At 36.3% G+C, this 24,294-nt stretch overlaps 1 protein-coding gene across 5 annotated transcripts in view; it reads left to right on the forward strand.

The window, feature by feature from the left end:
• ACSL5 (acyl-CoA synthetase long chain family member 5) overlaps window positions 1–24,294 on the forward strand; it is a 630,479-nt gene that overhangs the window by 242,722 nt on the left and 363,463 nt on the right. For all 5 annotated transcript variants that reach the window (XM_044055842.1, XM_044055844.1, XM_044055845.1 and 2 more), the window contains exon 4: window positions 10,040–10,104. In XM_044055842.1, coding sequence (XP_043911777.1) covers window positions 10,040–10,104 — 65 coding nt within the window. The remainder of the gene's footprint in view (window positions 1–10,039; window positions 10,105–24,294) is intronic.

The following is a 24,294-nucleotide window of genomic DNA, read 5'->3' on the forward strand; positions in this document are numbered from 1 at the left end:
TTTATTTATTTATTTATTTTGCATTTGTTGACTGAGAGAGTCCAACTGGATTACAAGTCCATTTTCAGTGGAGACCCGGGGAGAAAAGCTCCAAAAGAACAATTTTTTTTACAAAACATAGTTTTAAGGACAGACTTTTGACATACAATTTCCATAGACGAGACTTTGACATACATATTAACTAACAGATAGGATACATTCATTCTCTACAGTATAATATTAAATTTTAGATGATATTCCTAAGTTTAGGATTCCTGTGATAGATTTACTATCTCAGTAAAAGCAGAGAGACGTAGAATAAGGCTCCGAGAGAGCAGATGATGCTCGCTATAGTTGAGAAGGATAACAAATTGATTGACTATATGTCTTTGCCTGGTTTTAGTTGAGAATGATAACAAATTGATTTACAATATGTCTTCTCCTTTTTTTAGTTGCTTATAGAGAGCTCAACACTGCTGGGGTAGTTTTCCCTAACTTCTGGAGAGATGAGATGAGCAGTAGATTAACAGTCCTAAGTGGGTAAAGTACTATGATTGGTTGGCTTAGCAGAATTACTTAAGTTAGGTGAAGTGTTCTAATGAGACATTAACCAGGGGGGATACAGGAGCAAAGTCAATTATTCAAAAAGTGAGTTTTAACAAGTTTCTTGAACTTTGATGGGGATTTGTTGTCAGTTATGTGGGCAGGAAGGGAGTTCCAGGTTTTTGCTATACAGTGACTGTAAACAGACTTACCAGATTCATTGTTATATTTGGTTACTTTGACGAGGTTTTGTGTGCTAGACCTCAAGGGTCTGGCGGTTGTATAGGGTTGCAAAAGATTTTGTAGGGCTGGGGTGTTTTCAGAGTTATGTATTATTTTGTGGGCTTGTGATAGTTGATTGAGTTGAAGTAGTAGTGGTAGTTCTACCCAGTTTAGCTTTTTAGGCACTCACAATGATGTGTTCTGATGGGAGAGGTTGTAGTGAATTTGGCTATCTTATTATAACAACTATCAAGTTTGTTTAGGTCGGATTTGCAGAGATTTGTAAGCACGGGAGAGGCATAAAGTAGGGTGGATAGTAGGTGAGTCCTCACTATTGTAGTTTTGGAGTGGTCAGTGAGGAATGTTTTATTGCGATACAGTAGGCCAAGTTTTGTATGTACTTTTTTATGGTTGTAGAAATATGTAGATAAAATCTAAGATGATTATCTATTTGAACCCCTAATAGTTTGGTATGATTTGTGGGGGTGATTATGGTCTTGTTAAAGGAGGAGATGAATAAAGAATCAGTGGGAGGTGTGACTCTGTGGGAGCTAAATATACTAGCTTTGTTTTACTTGGGTTCAGAATGAGCCTTTGGTTTGTAATCCAAGTTTCTGCTAGGGAAAATCATTCTTGTGTTAGGGAGTGAAGGATGTCCATTGATTTGGCTGCGCATATCATGGTGGTATCATCTGCATAGTGCACTACTGAGGCTTTAGGAATACTGTTTGGGACCTGATTGGTGAAGGGGGTAAAAGGAAGTGGCCCCAGGATGGAGCCTTGGGATACTCCTAGGGAGACTGGTAGGGAGGGGGAGAGTTGGTTTTGCCACATAACAGCTTATTTCCATCCCTCTGGGTAGTTTTTGAACCAGGAGATGGCAGGGGTAGTAGGGTTTAGAGTTGCTAGTGTAAGAAGGAGTTTATTGGGGTTAACCATATTGAATGCTTTGGACGAGTCAAGAAAGGTGGCACATACAAGGAGTCCATTGTGTCTGTGAGTATTGACAATTTTGGTGAATTCTGTTAGTGCAGTGGAGGTGCTGTGGAAGGGTCTAAAGCCATGTTGTTGTGTTGCTATTAGATTATTTTCTAGGAGATATTTCATTAGTTGATTGTGTATTACCCTCTCTAATTTTAGATAAAAGGGGTAGTATGGCTATAGGGTGGTAGCTATTGAGTTCCAGGGAGATTCCTCCTTTATGCAGAGGGATGATATGTGATATTGATGGATCTGTTAATTAGGATGGAGGCAGGATATGATATGGCTTTTGCAGCCAGGTGGAGGTATTCCGCGGGTAATTTATCTGTGGTTAGAGACGTTGGTTTGAGCTTGCGGCATAGTTTTTCAATGGATTTGGTTGGTTCTGGGTGGAGGCTGAACTTGGGGCAATTGTTAGTTGGGGTGAGGGGGTGGATTTGCAGGGGTGGGGGTGTCATAGGGTTGGTTGTTTGCAAGGGTTTGAATGGTTTCTGTAAAGTATTTATTAAACTGAGTGTGGATGTCTTCTTGGTTATCTATTTTTGGGGGTGGGGTAGTTGTTTTACCTGGTTGTAGAATAGAGTTAATTGCTGCCCAAAATTTTTGTGGGTTGTTCCTGTGCTTATCCTGTAACTTTTGGTAGTAAGATGTTCTGTCTGTTTTGGTGAGTTTTTTGGCTTTGTTACGTAGTTCAACGTATATTTGTTTGTTCAACTGGGATTTACTGTTGAGGTAGTTGGTCCAGGCCTTGTTTCTTTTTTTTGAGGAGGGATTTTGTGTCTGGGGTTAACCAGGGGGCATAGTTAGTTTTAATTCTTGTTGTTCTGGAGGGGGCATGATGGTTAAGGGGGTTTAAGAAGGCAGTATTGAAATATATTAAGCTTCATCAAGAGGTAGGTTTTTAAGGGGGGGTCCAGTTACACATTTTTAGGCCATTTATAAAGTTGGAGCGGTTAAAGTGTTTTTTTGTTTCTAATTAGGCTCATAGATATTTGGGTCAGTTATGGTGATTTTGATCTGAGTAAGAATGTGGCTTGGTGGTCACTCAGGGTGTCTGGTAGACACCCTGCTAGGGTTATCAGTGATAGGTGGGATACAAGTATCCAATCTAGAGTGGACTGGTGTTTGGTTCTCTTGTCTGTTCTTGTGGGGGAAGTGATGAGTTGGGTTAGGCCATGTAGGTTAATATGGGAGAGTGGGTTATGACTGGGATAGTTTTGCCAGTCAGTATTAAGGTCTCCTAATACTATGTTTTCCTGGGGGAGGGAGTTAGATATCCATTCTAGGAGTTTTTTCTGTAATGGGGATATTGTTGCCTGGAGGGATGTAGCATCCTATGATGTAAATGTGTTTACTATCATTAAATTTTAGTTTTGTTAGAGTGATTTCAACTTTATCGAGGTCTGGGGTTGTTATGTCTACTTTCTCAAGGATGAGGTGAGATTTATACACTATAGCAAACCCCCCCCCTTTTTTTTTACCTATTCTATCACTACGAATTATATTGTAACCTGGTGAAGTGATTTCATCGTTGTGGTTGCCTGGTTTAAGCCAAGTCTCTGTTAGTAAGACTATCTCAGGTTGATCAAAGATTAAAGAGTGCTATGAGATTTATGATTAACACATGTTTGATGATAACAGACATTCTAACAAAAAATCAGGTAGAGGTGTTATGGCAGGGATTAAAGCGTATTATGAAATATATGATGAATACATATTTGATGATAACAGACATTCTAACAAAAAATCAGGTGGAGGTGTTATGGTAGGGATTAAAGAGTGTTATGAGATATATGATTAATACATGTTTGATGATATCAGACATTCTAACAAAAGATCAGGTGGAGGTGTTATGGTAGTGATTAAAGAGTGTTATGAGATGTATGATTAATACATGTTTGATGATAGCACCAGTACTGTCAGTTGTGCAGCTGTGACAGTAAAGACAACCCTGGAACGTATAACAATTATTGGAGTGCATAGCCACCAAAGTCAAATGCTGATGACCTAGAGGAATTCATACTTTACTTGCTTGAAAGACAGGAGGGAAGAGTAACAGAGGATGGGAAGTTAAATTTAGCAGAAGCAAACTGGAATAATATTGATTCAACAACATTAGAACAATTGCTTGAGATAGTAAAAACACTTTCCAGGAAACAGAAGCTACAAGACAATTATTTGTGTTCCTAAGGAAATAGCTGTTACTTCATGACAAGTTTTGCCACTGCTGATGTGCAGTGCTCATGGGATTACAAAAGTTAAGTCTTTGCTAGATAATTCTCCCAAACTGATATCTAAACCAATGCAGAGAAGACTGATAACAGATTATGTGGCAGCAAAATTGTCACTATGTAAAACTAATCGGAGTAATGCATTCAGTGGAAAAACAATAGGAATGTGGCAAGTTTTGAAAGAGAAATGGTTTAAATGCAAAACATAAAAAAAAATGTTTAACATAAGAATCTAGGTGCACAATGTCAGGATGCTATATTTCCATAAGAACAAGATACTTGATTAAGGTGAGAGTCAAAAATTATAAGAAATGGAAAAGAAATTAAACTATAACTTTGAAAACGGAAGTAAACAAGCTGGACAAATAACTTAAACATAGTGTAAGACAAGATCTAGAAAAATCTGAAGAACGTTTATATAAAGATATTGATCATCATATGAAACCATTTTATAGATACATAAGATGTGGAAGGAGTAAATACATACAAACTGATAAACTGTGTAGATTCTAAAATATATTCTCAAACACAACATATTATAGATATAAAAAGTATAATCACTGGGTTGCAGCCAGAACTCACCACACGTTTCCACAAGTATCAAACGTTTTATTGAAACATAAAATTATTTTCAATAAAATGTTTGATACTTGTGGAAACGTGGTGAGTTCTGGCTGCAACACAGTGATTATACTTCTTTTATTTTTGCTCTGGCAGTCACTGGGGTTGTTGTTTAAACAGTTTTGGAGATTATAGATATACTTACTCCCTATTCAGACCATTTTTCCTATCTTTATTAAGTCTTAAAACTGTAAGGACAGCAATGTTGCTGAATAGCTGTCAAGATATAATATCTATCAGCCATATTATCTTATTAATGATATCAGTGCTAATCAATTAATATTTTGTAGCTTGGACAGTTAATATATTTTTCATAGCTCTTTCATTGCATTATCATGTGGTATTTGGGATAAAAATTATCCAATCCACACTGGTAACATGTAAGTGATGTTTTGCTCGTATTTTGCAAAGCTACACCTTTATTGACCTAAAGAAGCACAGTAAAATTACTTCACATTCCTCTTAAAATAATTAAAATACTTTTCTTTTCAAAATTTTTAATATATCTGTTTATAAAAGCATAAACCAATAAGTATGGACCTTATTTTTAAACAACATAATCGAAACATTCAAATAAGTATATGCAAGCCTTTATCTAGTTATAACACACTAAAGTGTGAGGACAAAGATTTTTTTTCCTCAGGTCGATGGCAAATATTGGAGATATGATGTGGAAGAAATAGGTAATGATATGTTTTTTGGAGTGTAATGTGTTAGCCGATTTTAAACCTTACCTACAGAGTACTCTGTCAGAGATATTGAGTGAACAAATGGGTTTAGCAATGGAAATGATTTTTCTGAGCTGGGATACAGGATCTGAATTACCTAGACATACTAAGGCCTTCTTAAGTTTAATTCTGGTGTCTGAAAAAAAAAATGATTACTGGAAAATGGAAATCAAAGTCTAAACCAACCATACCTGAAGTAGTCAATATTGTAACACAGATAAAAAAACAGAAAGTGGGATCTTTAGAAAAGGGTAGGAGTAAATTACAAAGAAAAATGGAAATTGTGGGAACAATACATGCAGAAAAATGTTTTGGATGAGGAATGAGGTTTAAGAGAAGGAAGGAATTGAACAATTTGTATAATGTTGTTTTGATTATATTGTATAGAACAATATGTGTGATGTATAATGTTTGTGAATGTGAACTTGTTAATATGGTTTGATTACTTTTGTATAAATGTAAGTATGTCTCAAGTGATAATTCAATAAAGGTGTTTTTAAAAAAATCAAAAGTAGAAGCACTTTGAAACTAAAATATTACCTCAAAGAATTTTCGCTGATGTACACATTTATGTTTTTGTCCACATTTTCTCCAAATTTTGAAAACCAATGTCTCAACTCCTAAAGGGCTTATCTTTTCCTTAAGATTTCTCCAAAAACTACTTATAATGCAAACAGGATTGGTGTTTAATATTTTGAGGACCCCTGTAAGTCATAACTTGGGGGTTCCTTTAGCATTGACTGTGTACCACAACACACTGATAACTTCTAATAAAAGTCTTGCATCTATAATCACTATCTCACAATGATTCTCATAAAATGTGAACATTTCTCCTTTCTGTTCTACCTCCAGTGACATGGTGTGACATGGTGTAGCAATGGGCTCACCATGCGGAGCAAGCTTAGCTAACATTTTCGTAGCCTGTTGGGAGAAAACTTTTATTTTTGATTTATCAGACAAGAGAAGCTTAATTAGATACTATACAAGGTTTCTCGATGATATATTTATTATTTTTGAAGGTGACCAAGTAGAAGTTGAAAACTTTGTGGATTATTTGAGCACCACTACATCTTTTTTTCAATTTACTCATAAATTTGACATGACGAGTATTGACTACTTAGATGTCAAACTGACCAAAAATTTGGATCAAAATTATTTGTGTTCTAACATTTATAGAAAACCTTCTTACTGCAACTCGTATTTGCACTTTTCTAGTGGGCACCCATTTAAACAGAAACGCTCTATCGTCAAAGGTCAACTAGTGAGAGCAGCCAGATTATGCTCTCTAGCGGCTGATTTTGTTAAGGAATGTGATAATTTAACTGACATGTTTGTAAATAGAGGCTACCCTAACCAACTAATTCATGAACTGGTAATAGACGTTAAGAATAAACGGATGACAGGTACTTTTAAAGCCATTTTACATGACAAAAAGCTCGCCAGCACACACTGTAGTAGTGAAATAGTGTAGTTAGTCTTTCCAGTACCTGTATTCTACCTTCAGTTCATAAGATTAAGACTTTTTCCTTACAGAAGTCAAATTTCATCTCGGTTTTCAACAAAGACAGTGAACAGATTCAAGTTATTTTACACAAGAACTGGCAGCTTCTTTGTAAGGACAACCTATTATTTGATAGGATTGGTCCTAAGTTTTCTACTATTTACAAGAGAGGCACCAACCTAAAGAACTTGTTGGAAACCAAGATATTGAAATTTAACAATAAAATTAAAGGTTACTTTCAATGTGGTGCTTGTAAGTTGTGTAAAAATGTAAAACCTACAAATTCATTTCAGATTGGTGACAAAGAACTTCTTATTCAATACAGATTAGATTGCAATTCTAAAAGTATTATCTACCTAGCTTTATGTAACCACTGTCCTGTGTTTTACGTTGGTAAAACCGATCGCAAATTCAAGGACAGAATATATGAATGTACCTATGCTATCACTAAGAGTAAAAGTGACAATGCGTTAGCTAAGCATATAGGTGTTAAACCCGATCACTCTTTTTCTTTTGTGGCAATTGACCAAATTTCAGACAACACTAGAGGTGGTCCTACATCATTAATTCTTGAATGCCGTGAACTCGAATGGCAACTATTTCTTAACGCTTTTTCTTATCCAGGCCTCAACGATAATTGTAATATATCATGTTTTCTAAAATTGAAAAGTCATCTTAGACACTGATCTTGTTTATTACGCTGGTTAAAAATATTTTTGTAGAATCAGCGTAGTAAGATAGATTGTTTAATATTTATTTGTGTTTTATATACTTTTTTATATTAATGTAATTTCTTATAAGAAATGTGTTTATATTTATATACATATACATTGTTAACATACTTATATCTCATTTTTTATTAGTTCAGGTTTCAAAACAAATTATGTGGTTCAGTTGTTTTTAATGTGCCTTGGTATTTCCTACATAACAGTCAGTAATTAATTAAACATTAGAGTCGATACTGATTGGTTTACAGAAATTTCAATTACTGAGCAGAACTTTTAAATTTGATAGTATTTGCTGCTTATACATTGTTTCTGAAGAAGTTGCTCACTTGTAGTGACGAAAACGTTGTTGGTTTTAATAAACTTTCTGAACGTTATTTCTATTTTGCGCTGGTTTTGTGGCTACAGGATCACTGTTTTTGGTTTATTTTCATAGTGTTTGTTTCCTTTTTCGGTTTTTTACAAGACAAATTACTTGGAAAATCTTTTGGAAATACTGCTGAAGAAGAAATTAGCTGTGGCCTTTCTTGCCCCAGAAGCAGCACAAATTCTCAGCCAACAGGTCTTACTGAAAGAGAAAGGCAAAAACACAGGTACCAGATGAACAGCTCGGTCTTCACCTCAGAGCCAGTGGTATGTATAAAAAGTTGAACTGCTACAGTAGAAGGAAAATTCTTTATTGCAAGGACAGAGTGAGCGCTTTCACGACCTTCCAGGTCGCTTCATCAGACTTAATAAAATATCCAATGCCTTCCTTGATATATATACTTTCAAAGTGACCAATCAGTTAAGACAAACTAATATTTATATCAGACTCAATTTATTTAAATATAGTAGAAAAAACATAAATAGACATAAAACTGTTAAAAAACAGTAAGCAAGTTCAAATGCGAATGCCTATAGAGCTATGTGGAAGGGAATTAGTGCTTTAAGGCTCTTGCCTTTAAAAATGGTTTCAAAGAAACAGTTTCATTAATGCCTGGGGGTTTGTCTGCATTTAATTGCATTTAATTGCAGAATACATTTTTGCTCAGCCTCTTCTGTTCTATTTCTAATGTCACCCCCTCTGATATTTTCTTCCAGAACTTCTAAAACTAAAAAATTTAAAACATGGTGCATCACATTAGAAATAGAATAGAAGAGGCTGAGCAAAAATGAATTCTGCAACTAAATGCAGACAAACCCCCAGTAACTGTTTCCTTGAAACCAAGTTTAAAGGCAAGAGACTTAAAGCACTAATTCCCTTCTACGTGGTTCTATAGGCATTCACATTTGAACTTGCATACTGTTTTTATCAGTTTTATGTCTATTTATGTTTTTTCTACTATTTTTAAATTAATTGAGTCTGATATAAATATTTAATTGTTTGTCATAACTGATTGATCACTTTGAAGGTATATATATCAAGGAAGGCATGGGATGTTTTATTAAGTCTGATGAAGCGACCTGGAAGGTCGTGAAAGCACTCACTTTGTCCTTGCAATAAAGAATTTTCCTTCTACTGTGGCAGTTCAACTTTTTATACATAGGTCTTACTGAAAATCTAGCTGACATGGAATTGAGTGCCAAGTGGATGCAGTTTTGCAAATTACCCAGCTCAAGACCACATGATGGTGAACAGGAAATTAAAGGAGCATAAGTGAAGGTAAACAGTAAACGAGTTTAAACATTTAAAAGCTGACTGAAAGGCACAGTCAACACTTACTCTAGGTCAGTTATAAATCAGGTGCGCCATGATATGTTTATGGAAAAAATCCTCTTCAGTATACGGAAGACATAACCAATAGACTCAAATGCTTTGTGAGTTTGATGTCTGCAAATGTGAAGCTGTGTGTGTAAGTGGTGTGGGGGGTTAGTAAGTTAATAGGCATGTGACATGTGACATTGGCAGGATGTTAGAATGGTCCCGAAAATAGCAGAAGTAACTTAATGTGAAGTAGAGGAAATTACATCGGTCACTCTACTTAATACAGATACACTGGCAAAAGAACTGATCTTATTCAAAAAAGTGTGGGATAGGAATAAGGAGCCTGCATCATAACGACTGCGTCCTTTATGACTGATGATCTAGATGTACGCAAAAGGTCAAAGGTGAACAAAACCAAAAGCCTAGTAAAAAATGTCAAAGTGCAGGTCACATCACTAATGTCAAAATCAACTTCAGTAACTTTACTGTCAGAAAGGATCTCATTTCAGATACTGGATTTTTATCTTTATATGATTTTTTTGTAGAAATAGTAAAACATATAAGCAATAGAAAAGTAGAAGAGGAAGTCAGGTAGCTCTGGCATCATTAAAGCGATAATGGGACTGGCTCACTGGGTAAGCCCAGATGTCTTTTTCTGCTCTGAGATTCTATTCAGCCATTAAAACATCTTCTTGGTCTACATATTATATTAATTTATTTTAAAAACATGTATCATATACACTTTTGTTTGTAGAGTTACCTATAACTATATAACTATATAACTGTTCAAACATTTAACCAGGTTAACTATTTTTTTCTAGGTAACGGTCCATGTCTGGGATACAGAAAACAAAATCAGCCGTATCAGTGGTTGTCATATCAGCAGGTAGGTAGAGCAAAGCCTAATGGCACAAGCAAGCATTTTTTTTTTCATTTAGGTAAATCTGCTTGTTTGGACAAATGGGGGGATTTCTCAAGCTCCCCAATGTCCCAGCAGATGGTAGAATCCAGTGGTAGTCTGTCCAACATCAGAAGAGGGATTTTCAAAAAACAGTTACTGAATGTGAGACTTTGAATTACAGTTCAGAGTAGAAGTTTGAGGAAGGATGAAATGAGATTGTCTAAATTCACTGAAGTACATTCTAGTTTAATGAATACACCTGACGTACATTACATTTTAATACATACAGCTTTATCGAAAATGCATTTCACTGGCTCCTCAAAATATTTGGAGGTTACTGACTTTGCATACAGTACCACTCTATCTAGGCCAACTTAAATATTAGGCCAAATGAGATATACCAGAGCCATGATTTTCAATTCACATGACTAGTTGTGACCCATGGCACACATTACTTGAGTAGTATAGTCTTTAGAAGATTTTCTTAACCAGTGTTGCAAGTTTTTTTTGGAACAGTTCTAATGAAAGAACATTGTACAGCAACAGAAATGTAATACAGTATGGTACAGCAATAGACGTGCAATACATTAGCTCTAAAAGCCAGAAGTATGCCTCTCTTCCTGTATCATGGCAAGGACATCACAATAAGTGCCTGAAAATGAACAACAGACCATCCACTTACCCAGTAAACAAACAGTAAATAAATAATGAATAAATAAATAAATAAATAAATTCTTTATTTTTTCCATAGTAAATTACAACCTTGCACTGCAACATTTCTTGGGATGAAATTAAATAAATATAAATGAATGCCTTCTCTTTTGAGAAGTGTACATGATATCTAAATCCTAAAAACACAAAACACTGAATTTATACATCAGCCTGTCTGCAATAATAGGTTCCCAGTTGTAATTCTGAGAGCAGTAACTCCTTGTCCAAGAGTTATGGAAAAAAGAACTGGGAAACTACAATAGAACAATGAATATTCACTATCACTGTTCTGCTTCAAAGCTGCATTTTTGTAGATGGGAAAGACATCTTGCACTCCCAAGGTGGGGGCTGCACCGCTACACCCCTTTATGTATTTTCAAGATTGCCATACCATAGAATAACCCAAGATACTTTAGTCTCAGACTAAGTACCTCCTCATTTTCACATACGCAGTCTTACTATTTGCATTTTCCCTATAAAATGCATGCTGTTTACAGGTTTGAGTACAAATGGCTGCCAATTCTGTTTTCCTCCAACCAGTATGATTATCTAGCATCCCTTGTGTTCTCCAGATCTCATCCTATGGTGGGAGTGTTCCCTTTATTTCCATAGATAAAGATAAGTTTTTGAATGACTAAACGTGTTGTCAGTGTAAGATAAAGCTGAACATTTAGGTGGCCATTGTTGAAAACTGCAAGGACTCTTTTATATATGCTCCTGCTTCTTGGACTATTTCTGCAGGTGAAACATACACATATATTTTCCATTTCCACACTGCATTATAAATATCATCTTATAAACTGCTATATTCTGTCATATCCAGCAGTCGTGTGACAAGTGGTGACCTTTTAGTTTCCACCACAGGATGTTTTTGAAGTTTAAATCCAAATCTCTTTACCAAAGGTGGGGAATTCATGCAGTGAAACTTAAAATGCCCCATTCTTAAAATGTTCAGTTCTAGAACCTATTCTTTTCTCAGTCTCATCAACAAACTTTCACTAGACCTGCCCCATTTGCCACAACTACTTTAGGCAGATGATACGGGCATCCATATGTTAGATGCCCTGACATTGCAGAATTGAAATTCAACTTCAAAAGGACCTTCTTCAACTACAGCACTGGCTAACTCCAAAAAACTACTGCTCAATACAAAAAAAAAACAAAAAACAAAGTCCATGTTGTTTGGCATGCATAAAAGATTATCCAAATGCCCCCAATCATATCATATCCTCCACTGTGATAACAATCCCATTGAAAACAGCAACCCCTTTAGATATTTGGGGATCTGGCTAGACCAATCATTAAACTTCCATGAGCACATAGAAACATTGAAAAGGGAAAAGGGAGTTCAACAAGTTATTCTTCTGGGACAGCAAAATATTTCAGTCCCTCTCAATTTAGCAAGGCCTGCTATAGGAAAACCCTTCCTCCTTCCTCAACTTGAGTATGGTCTCCTTGTGTTTGCATCTGCCTCTGTCAAAAACATTGCCATCCTTCAGACCCTCTCCAATAAAATATGTTGATTCAAAGATAATTCTGCATGGAATGACCACCACTGCCTTACTCTTTCAAAGGCTAAGTGACTTGCAGTAGAGACCAAATTAAATATTCTTCTTGGTTCTTTATTCTTCAAAATGCTCAAACTTGACACCATTTCCCCTCCCTCTGACAAACTTTGTACTGACACTGAAATCTATAGCCTAAGAAACCAAGCCAGATCTGTTCTCTCCCTACAAATCCCTTTTCCTCAAACTGGACTCTACTAGCCACCAATCTCTGTACTACCCCCCCCCAACAACGGCAGTTACTTTTTCCTGATTTACCTGATCATACAAGGCACTCCCTGTTTGGACCACGTTTCAAACAACACTTAATAAAACAGTTTAAATGTAACTGTGCATCTAATGGGCTTGTCATATAAACTGATATATCCAACTAGTGGTACCTTTAACTCCCAAACATCTGATCCACTGGTTAACTCACTTATCCTAAACTGTGATTCAGGTTACCACACTGTTACTGCTCTAAACCCACTATACATATAATCTAATCCTCTCTTTCATCTTACTGGCCTGTGTTAGTTTTTCTAACTCATCAGTGTAACACAAAGTTGAGCATTCAGGTGACCATTGTTGAAAACAGCAAATACTCTTTTATCTATGCTCCTGCTTCTTGGCCTGTTTCTGCAGGTGGAACATACACATATATTTTCCCCATTTCCACACTGTGGGGGGTGTACACTGGGAGGATAACAGGTACATACACAGTATTTCCAGATACAACTCTCTGCATCAAGTGCCTTTCATTGTGGCTGATCTTTGTACCCATATCTCAACCACTTCTATTCTTACTTTAACTCTGTTCTCCCTTTTCCGATACACTAATGTAACTATACATTCATATGTGGTGTGACAAAGGGAGATACTGTCAGCACAGCTATCTGGAATTTTGTAAATAATTATATGACATTGGTGAATATCAAAATGATTTATGTATGATGTTTCTGTTACAAATGTATTAGGACTGTATGTCATGTGTATATCAGACTGCTCTGTACAGGTGTTTGTGTTGAGAAGATATTTTTTAGAGTGCTCATGCTAGAAATGTATCCACAGTGTGCCCTGCTGGAAAAGAACAGAAATGTAAGAAATGTACATGCACTATTGTAACTGTATAAATGTATATATTTTAACAGTGAAAACTGGAATACAGGAGGTTTACTTCAGTCCAACAAACTTTAGAAAAATAGCTGAAATGAAATTACTTTATGGCAGTAAAAGACACAATATCTGTACTAGGGAGCTTTCTGTATTGTCTTCAGGGTGAAATAATTACTATTCTTGAAATGTGGAGAATTTTTTTTATGACTTCCAGCATGTGGCAAAGATCTGAGGTCTATGTATTTTCACAGGTAGATGCTAAATACTGCCAGATTCCAGCAGTAGGGGGTTTCACCTGGGACAGAGTCAGATGTCAAGAAATTATGTCATTCTGCAAGCTATCCCAGCAGTAATATTTGAGATATTAATTTGAGAGGACTCTTAGAGAGACAGAGCATTCTGTATTCAGTCTTGGACCTGACAAGAACCATTCACAACATTGCCTTGCTCTGTAAGTATGTTTCTAGGGTATAGTGACTCTCTTATATTCGGTCAGGAATTTAGTGAAGCTTAGTTTAGATAGTTTTCTTTATTTGTATCTGTCCTGAAATGTTGTTTTAAATATTTCCTGTGCTTTTGAACTCTGATATCACTGTGAATATATATTTAGTATCACGTTGTTCTTTTATTTTTATTATTAAATATATTTAAACCTCTCATTGTGGCTGATCTTTATAGAGCTATTTAAGTTTTGAGATACTTGCATATATATTTGGTGACACTGTGTGGGCCACTCCTAATAGACTTGCTCTTGGTCAAACTACCATTTGTATTCATATTAATATTACAGAGTAAGTTTGGACACCCTTTGTTAAGGGCCTTAAAGTAGCTGATAAGGAGTTGACTGATGGCTGACCCAGAAGAGCAGCTTGTTGAGCTTCTTTTTCAACATTTCTATGTGCTCATGGAAGTGGTGGATTATCTTATAATCTAGGCAGAAGGGAGCATAACTAGTAAACCTGTGTCAGCCTCTCCAAGGTGTGTGTTTGTGTAAATCAAACCTCAAAGATTGTGCGTCAGCTACTTGGGCAAGGGCACAAAGCACTGGTTGGTCAGAGCAGATGCTGGTAGGTCTTGGCTTGGTCACTCAGCTGAGATCTCAACTCTATTGCTGCACCAGCGTGGAACCTTACTGGGGATCTGGAGAAAGAGGGAGAAACCAGCCCAGGAACCAGCCCAGGACTGACTGAGGTCTCTATGTGCTGTTAAGGGAAATTGCACTTGATGCAGAGAGTTGCATCTGGAAATACTGTGTATATACTTGTTATCCTCCCAGTGTACGTCCCCCACTGATGCCAGTGGTGAGAACTGAGGCTCCTTGATTACTGGTCCAGTGATGGGTTGTCATATGTGGTTTGTTAGATGTTATGCATTTATGTTGCTGTCAGATTGTCTGTTTATTCATAAATGTAAACCACTGATACTTGTATATTGTACATTGTTTTGTTACATTATGACATAACCTAGGCTAAGCCTGTGATTGGTCATTATTTGATCAGTGTTCTACCCCAGTAATCACATTTAAATAAATAAATAAAATGTCTGGCTGGCTATTTCCCAAACTCTGCTAGCTAATCCTATGGTTGTGTAAATTAAAATGTCCAGAAGTAGTCTCACTGAGAAAGCACTGCTTTTAACAAACACAAAAAATATAACTTACTGTGGGGTTCAGAGCCCCCACACAGACACACACACTAAAATCTCATTGTATAATACTTTCATTTCTAAGGCTCCAGATTCAGTGCACTTCAAAAGAAAGAAACGCGTATCCCGTCACAGCAGCCTGTAGGAGTGCTGAAAAGAATCCTTGACTCAGATAGTCACATTCACCCACGTATTCTCCTAACCAATGCACATACCTTACCCAATCTTTACCACTTAAAATACATTTCAGAATATTGGATAAAACAAAGAGATAAGCGGAAGCAGACTGATAAAAATGGCACGGACTATTTATTACTGTAAGCACTTTCAGCCAAGCAGGTGCTCAGCCTTCATCAGACATAAATCAAATACCACACCTCTCTATTTATATAAACTCAACAACGCAGCACCTTATTTAACAATTAAATAATTAACAAATCAGGAATAAATAAATTAGTAACAAATGTTAAACCAAAACCATTCTCAAAAATTAATTAAAATGCTAATTACATAAGAAAACACTCCATTTCCCACTCGTTCTTTCTGGAACGGGGAAGGAATATATAACATATAAATTCCCTATTAAAAACTAATACGAAAAGTATATACACCACATTAAATACACTGAACTAACGTAAACAACAAGCATATATAATATGAATGCTTCAAGGTTTTTAATATTACTAACACTCCTATTTAAAAAGGGGAACATCAAACTATGAATTAATACAAGTACTTGAACATCCACCAAAAGTGTATCTAAGGAGAGCTTTTAGTTTAAGGATGCACTTAATGGAAGCATAATCATTCAACCCTGGAGGGAGATGTGCACGTGTTCTAATCTGCCAAAATAATTCTTGCTCTTCTAAATGCAACTGCCAAGGACCTCCCCTTACATCATTTTTAACCTGATAAACTATACTGAAAACAAAACAGTGATCTGGGTACTCCAAAATATGCCTGGCCAGTGCATTTGTCAAATCCCTCCTACCTATGGCATAAAGATGTTCATAAACTCTTTTCTTTATTTTCCTCTCAGTTTTGCCTATATAGAAGGAAGGACATTTCTCACATAGAGCTACATATACAACTCCCTTAGTGTCACAATTATAATTTCCATTAATAAAATAATTCTTACTATTAACATAAACTTTATTACCTAAGTGAATAAATTTACATTGGGGGCACATACCACATTTTCGCATTCCCACTACTTTGTCTTTAGATTTACCAGTTGTCGTTTCAACAAGATTTTTAAGATTAGTACCCCTTCAGTATGTAAATTTTGGATATGTGCCTAAAACATTAACTAGAGCTCTATCTTCTAAGATAATGCTCCAATTCTTAACTACTATTTCCCTAATAATTTTATAGTCCACACAATATGTGAACAAAAGATTAATGCTAGGATATGCAGAGGAACACATCTTGGTGGTATCCTTAATTGATCTACCCATCATACCACCACTCAACAGAGGCAAGAAATATCCATTGTTCCTTTTAACCTGCACTTCCTGTGTCAACTCTTTTATTAGACTATCAGGATACCCCCTACTTGAAAACATTGTTCCGATGTGATTACATTCCTTAATAAAATCCATCTCATCTGAGATCATTCTGGCAGCCCTAACGAGTTGCCCTTTTACTACACTTCTTTTTTGATGAAAGGGGTGACAACTGGTAAAGTGAAGGTAACTATTTGAATAAGTTGGCTTTCTGTAAATTAAATATTTAAATTTATTAACTTTGTCTTTACAGATTTTTACATCTAAAAAATTCATTTCATCCACTCCTATAGAATAAGTAAACTCAAGAAAGTCAGTCATTCTAGAGATACTATCAATAAAGTCAGGAATCAGGTTTTGAGGACCTTTCCAGATGAAACACATGTCATCTTGGTATCTAGTATACCAAGTGACATGTTGTTGATACAATTCATTATTGAACAGCCAGTTACGTTCCCAAAACGCCATGACGCTGTTGGCAAAACTGCACCCACAGGGTAACCCCATGGCTATCCCAGTGTTTTGAAGAAAAAATTGGTCTTTAAAAAGCAACAAATTGTTAGATAATACCAAATCTAAAAGGGTCTCAACTAAATACATCTGTACACTGGTAGTATTTTTTGCTAACATAAAATTCCTTGTCCAGTCAATACCTAGTTGGTGAGGAATGACTGTATAGAGGTCTTTCACATCAACTACTAAGAAAACAACATCCAGATTGAACTCAATTTTGTTAATGTTCTCCAAAAAATCCCAGGAATCTTTACAAATCTGAGGTTCCCCTTGGATGTATGGTTTGAGAATGCCATCAACATATTTGGCACAAGCATAAGTAATAGATCCTCTTCCGTCCACTATAGGCCTTAATGGGGGATCTATTAAGTTTTTATGAATTTTTGGTGTGCCAAAAATGGTGGGAATCTTTGGTGCTGGCATAGACAGAAAATGAAAAATATTACAATCTATACTACCTTCTAAAAAAAGATCATCCAAAACACCCCTAATTTTCTTGTAGGCTGCATGGACTTCATTCAAACTGGATCTCAAATAGGTATCAGACTGTAGATGGTTTAACATCTTGTTCTCATAAAGATATTCGTCCATAAAAAACAGACCCCCTCCCTTATCCGGCTTCATGACTCTAACCTTACATTCATTAAGAAGTGAAATGAAATCTAACTCATGTTTAGATATGTTACTTCTCATTTTCCAGCAATGTGTGTTATTATTCAGTCTCGCCCTTAAATCGATATCACATCGCTTTTCAAAAGTATTTAACCCACCATGTAAGGATGGGTTAAAAACACTTGACACTAAAAGTATCTAGAAGTGCAGGTGTATTCCCTAAAGAGACCGCCAAGTTCAACTTCCGAACATACAGTTTGAAGTCTATAAGAGTTTTAACAAGTTCACCCCTTATATCTGGAATGAATGAAAGTCCTTTTGAAAAAAAGTCAATCATGGGTTGATCAACAGTAAGTACGGTATAATTATATATCTTAAAGTTGCTATATTGACTTATAAGAATCTCAGGTCCTGTCTCTGAAGGGAATGTCATCTCCTCCGTTGATTCCCCCTTCTCTTCCTCTGTGCTTGTCCCCTGTTGTTCGATCTGGTGTTGTTGTTGCTCGGCTTGTTCCTGCCCCTGGGAAAACCCTGGTCACTTTCAGTATGAGCATGTTCTTGATTTTGATTTTGACTTTGTCCATTGTTGTTATTATTATTATTATTATTATTATTATTATTATTATTATTATTATTTTGGCCCCTAATGCATTCACTTCTACGAACTGGTGTTTGCTCTTGGATGCTATTAATATCAAGTGTAGTAACCACATTAGCATCTTCACCTCCCTTAAATAAATTGTGTCCCACTAAAGGGGGAGGGGGGTAGGCCTTGTTGTTTGCATAATCTGAAAGATCTCTATCCATTTTACATGTTTTGTAACACACACCCCCAACTATATATACAAATTCCAGGATCGCACTACAGTGGGGAAAAGGTAAATGCCCTTTTCCCCTCTGTAGTGCGATCCTGGAGGTAATATATATAGTTGGTGGGGGCACAGCCACCAGCAATAAGGGGTGTGGGTGGCATAGCCCCCCCACCTATTCAGGTTTTATATCATCCACTTTGCAATTCAGTATGTTGAAGTTTAGCATTGTAAGATTTCAGTATTATGGGTTTCGGTCAAGTGATTTTTTCAGTATTTTGAAATTGCAGTCTTATGGTCTCAGTCAAATGGGATTCAGTCAAATGAAATTTCTATCATCTGATAGGGATCCATAGATAGATAGATAGATAGATAGATAGATAGATAGATAGATAGATATAGCTATATAAGTTCAGGGGGTATAGAGGGCTTACCCCCCCCCCGGCAAACGACACGTTTAAAGGAGAAGAGTGATTAATATTCATTCTTTTCCTGCATTTTCTTTTTTCAGCATGCCAGGACTCAAAATTGGGAGTTTTGACATCATAGTAGGGAGCAATAAAATGTAATTGTTTGCTTTGTCTTCTATTTTTTTTTCTCCACTGTCTGCACTGAAATTATTGCGTGTGTGCTTTTTATACTCCTCTTCCATATTTCCATATTAAAAACCATCCCAGGATCTTTAGATACCCACATACTATGCCTCTGCTTCGTTGGAAAAGGGATCAGGCTATCAGACTCAGTTTCAAAGACCAGCATGCTTTACAAGACCCAGACAGCTGTCAGGAGAGCAAAGGTTTCCCATATGTGGGAAAATAATTTTTTTTTTTTATTTTATCAGTGAACTCAGATCTTAGTTGGCAAACAAAATTCAGGTCACCATGAAGCTGCCACCTCATGTAGTGACGTGTAATCAGTCCCCATAACTGTATCTTTACTGCATGGTCAGTTCCAAAATCAATATCCTAAATAGCCTAGCTCTTGAAAATGGTGCTACTAAATGCCAATTCCTTTTCGCCATGATAGCAACACCATTCTATACCTTCCTTGATAGTGACAGTTGTGTTGAGCATAATTTTTGTCAGCCTTGTATACTAGAGAGCTAGCTAGTAACTGAACCTTAAAATAATCATAACTACTCCCATCATGTAAATACTAAAGCTTTCAGAAGTGTGACTCACCATAAGGTTACTGGACATGGGTTAAGCCCTTCTTGAAATTAGGCTGAGTCTGCAACATAAGCTGAAAGCATATAATCTGTATACCTTAACCACCCTCTACTAGAGTCATATTAGCATTAGAACATAGCCAGACAAAGGCATGAAGTCCATCTGGGGGTTTTTTTGTTTGTTTTTCCTGGAGTGTTGCAGCTAACCAATGTACCTGTTTACCCCTCCTTCATCTGATCTACCTTTGTTTCTTCTCTGCCTACACACCCTTTTGATCCTTTTGTTTAAGTTGTGCTTTTCTTAGCTCATTAAAGCCAGTGGCTCAAATAATGAAAACCCAAATGTTGTACCTTCATGGTTATAAGACTAAGTTGAAGGGCATGATTTCAGACATTGAGAAAGCATTACAAAGATTCTGCTCACAGTTACTTTGGCCCATAAAGTTTATTAATGCAGCATAAAGTTGCTGAGACTAAACATATCCCTAAATAATGCAGAGTTGGAGCATAACTGTCAGAGCATGATTCAAAACGTTTTCAAGACATGACATACCTACCAAACTTGTTGCAGATAATGGTATACAGTATGTCAAGTGAGCTCCAACATTTTGTAAATGATTACAGTTTTAGATCTACTATATCAAGTCCACACTATCCACATAGACGGCAGTGCAAACTACTGAAAAATATTCCAACAACCAACCTTTTGCAGCACTCTCATGGCATATTAAGTTACACCACACAGTGAGACAAGAGTAACCTTTTACAGCTAATGCTTAAAAGATAAATAAGGATTGGCAATGTTAATCAGAATTTGAACCTAAAACTATTGTGTATAATACAATCAAGCAAAACAGCCAAAGAGTTAAAGCTTCATATAAAACTTTTTGACTGATGTTATTCTGCATACCCACTGCCTTTCCTTCAACCAGGCCATTCTGTGCACTTGAAGTTGTGGGGAGAAACACTGGGACCTAAGTGCTGCAGTCCAGAAGACTACTGAACTGAGATCCTGCATGAAGCAGATGGACAATGGTACCATAGTTAGACAAAATCTAATTCCTGATGACACATTCTGAGTACTAGTTGAACAAGTCTGAACTGAAAATAACCTGTTGTACAGACAAAAAAAGCTGCATCAGCTGAATATTCAAGACAAGGGTAGAATTTCAAATGGGATTCTTCATAAAGACTGACCAAGTACTGTCCCTCCAAGACAACTGAATGTCACTGTTCCTAAACCTTCCTAATCTTGTTAGGTCTGCTTGTTTAAAGCCAGCATTGCTTGTTAATAACACGCTATCTTAACGTTATTCCTTCCAGAGATTCCAATTCCATTTCTAATTCTAGTTTCTGAAATACACGGGAACAGCAATTTGTAGAGGAACAAGATTGCCTTGCATACATCTCAGCTGGCCAGATTTTTTTACAAAATGTCCAGATTCTTACCTCATATTTTTGGCCTGTTCCTTGTAAAATGTGTGACATTCTGGATTATTGTGGCAAATCACTGAGGACTGAATTCATTAAATAATGACAGGCATTTGAGTTTCACACTTCATATCATTCAGAAAAGGCACATTATTACAAGACCTTTTACTCTAGCAACCTTTCTAAGTTTATAACAGCAATATTTAAAACTCGTCTCTATTCTTGTGCTTTGTCCCCCCATTATTTTGCGCTTGACCATTTTTTTGCACTAAGAGGTTGAGAGCTATGTTGCCTGGATATGAATCAGAGCAATGCTATAGCTGGTAAGTTCAAATCAGTACGTTCCAAAACTTAAGTGAACCTGATTTCCCTGTGTAACTTATTGTCTTGGTTAAGGAATACCTTTGGATAACTATCAGGGTAGTCAGAAAAAAAGAACATATCCAAATTAAGTTTTTCATGCAGAGATAACAGCACTGTTTCATCAAACAAACCTGATATGTGACCTATATTCATTTTTAAGGCATGTTGCTAAATAAAGACATTAGCACATAACTGTAAGACACACAATCCCAGCATGCTTAGCTAACAGGTATTTTGCATACACAATCCCAGCATGCTTAGCTAACAGGTATTTTGCATACACAATCCCAGCATGCTTAGCTAACAGGTATTTTGCATACACAATCCCAGCATGCTTAGCTAACAGGTATTTTGCATACACAATCCCAGCATGCTTAACTAACAGGTATTTTGCTTCTGCTAATGGTTAGATTTTCATGCTCATGTTTTAGTGAGCTTCACGATAATCATACAAGTCCACAAGGAGATACTGCAAGGCAGCTTTAACTTGTAGTAGGTAAGTTAACATGTCTTGGAAAATGTTATGAGTTGGAAACAATTTCCATAAATGGAACAGAACTTAAAGGAATTTTGATGAGTTACAGGAGCTGTTTAGATCAGACCAAATATTATTATGCATGCAATGTGCAATATACAATATATACATGCATTATATATATGTATGTAGGGGTGTGTTTGTGTGTATTATATTTATATATATATAAATATATTTATATATATACATATATATATATATATACACACACACACACACACATTATATATATATATATATATATATATATATATATATATATATATATATATATATATATATATATATATATATACATATATATATATATATATATATATATATACAGTGCAGTAAAAAAGTATTTGCCCCCTTTTTGATTTCTTATTTCTTTGCATGTTTGTCACACTTAAATGTTTCAGATCATCAAACAAATTTAAATATTAGACAAAGGCAACCCAAATAAACACAAAATGCAGTTTTTAAGTAATGATTTTATTTATTAAGGAAAAAAAACTCTCCAAACCTACATGGTCCTGTGTGAAAAAGTAATTGCCCCCCCCACACACACACACACACACCTTGTGAAATCATGAAGTAACTGTGATTAATCACATTTTTGGGAATGCTGAGTTCAATTTCAATAGCCACATCCAGGCTTGGTTACTGCCAGACCTGTTGAATCAAGAGATCACTTAAATAGAACCTGTCAGACAAAGTGAAGTAGGCCAAAGGATCCCAAAAAGGAAGACATCATGCCGCGATCTAAAGAAATTCCAGAACAGATGACAAACAAAGTAATTGACACCCATCAGCCTGGAAAAGGTTACAAAGCCATTTCTAAAGCTTTGGGACTCCAACAAACCACAATGAGAGCCATTATCCACAAATGGATAAAACATGGATAAGCGGTGAACCTTCCCAGGAGTGTCCGGCCTACAAAAATGACCCCAAAAGCCTAGCGCTGACTCATCCTAGAAGTCATAAAAGAACCCAGAACATCTAGAGAACTGCAGGCTTCACTTGCCTCAGTTAAGGTCAGTGTTCATGACTCAACCACAAGAAAGAGACTGGGCAAAAATGGCATGCAAAAACTACTGCTGACCAAAAAGAACATGAAGGCTCATCTCACTTTTGCCAAAAACATTTTGATGATCCCCAAGACTTTCGGGAAAATATTCTGTGGACAGACAAAACAAAAGTTGAACTGGTGAACATGGTGGTGGAGGTAGTGTGATGGTATGGGGCTGCTTTGCTGCTTCTGGACCTGGACAACTTGCTGTGATTGATGGAACCATGAATTCTGCTCTCTACCAAAATATCCTGAAGGAGAATGTCCTGCCATCAGTTCGTGACTTCAAGCTGAAGCGTACTTGGGTTCTGCAGCAGGACAATGATCCAAAGCACACCCACCAGCAAGTCCACCTCTGAATGGCATAAGAAAAACAAAATGAAAGTTTAGGAGTGGCCTAGTCAAAGTCCGGACTTGAATCCAATTGAGATGCTGTGGCATGACCTTAAAAAGCGGTTCATGCTCGGAAACCCTCCAATATGGCTGAATTAAAACAATCCTGCAAAGAAGAGTGGGCCAAAATTCCTCAACAGCGATGTGAAAGACTCATTGCCAGTTATCGCACGTGCTTGATTGCAGTTGTTGCTGCTAAGGGTGGCACAACCAGTTATTAGCTTTAGGGGGCAATTACTTTTTCATATAGGGCCATGCAGGTTTGGATAGTTTTTTTTTCTTTATAAATAAAATCATCACTTAAAAACTGCATTTTGTGTGGGTTATCTTTGTCGAAAAGTTATATTTGTTTGATGATCTGAAACATTTAAGTGTGATAAACATGCAAAAAAAAATAAGAAATCAGGAAGAGGGCAAATACTTTTCCATTGCACTGTACATATATATATATATATATATATATATATATATATATATATATATATGCTTTTGGTCGAATTACATTTGTTGGAAAATGATTTCAGGCAGCCCACTTCACTGAAAACTCATCTGATTGAAAGCCCATTTGGTCGAATTCCATTTGGTTGAAAATGAAATGGAATATAGCCCCTACCCCACTGCAGTGCAACCCTGGAGTGAGAATATAAATTTAGGGGGGTGGGGGGCACAGCCCCCCACATTTTGCAACTAGTTTTTACTGACGTTATATGTTTCAATGTATTTGTAATGGATACATATGTACATAATAGTGCATACACTGCAATTATGTGGGGGGCTATG

The sequence above is a fragment of the Protopterus annectens genome, chromosome 14.part0, assembly GCF_019279795.1.
Source record: "Protopterus annectens isolate FY-2018-M chromosome 14.part0, PAN1.0, whole genome shotgun sequence".
Classification (NCBI taxonomy): Eukaryota; Metazoa; Chordata; order Ceratodontiformes; family Protopteridae; genus Protopterus; species Protopterus annectens.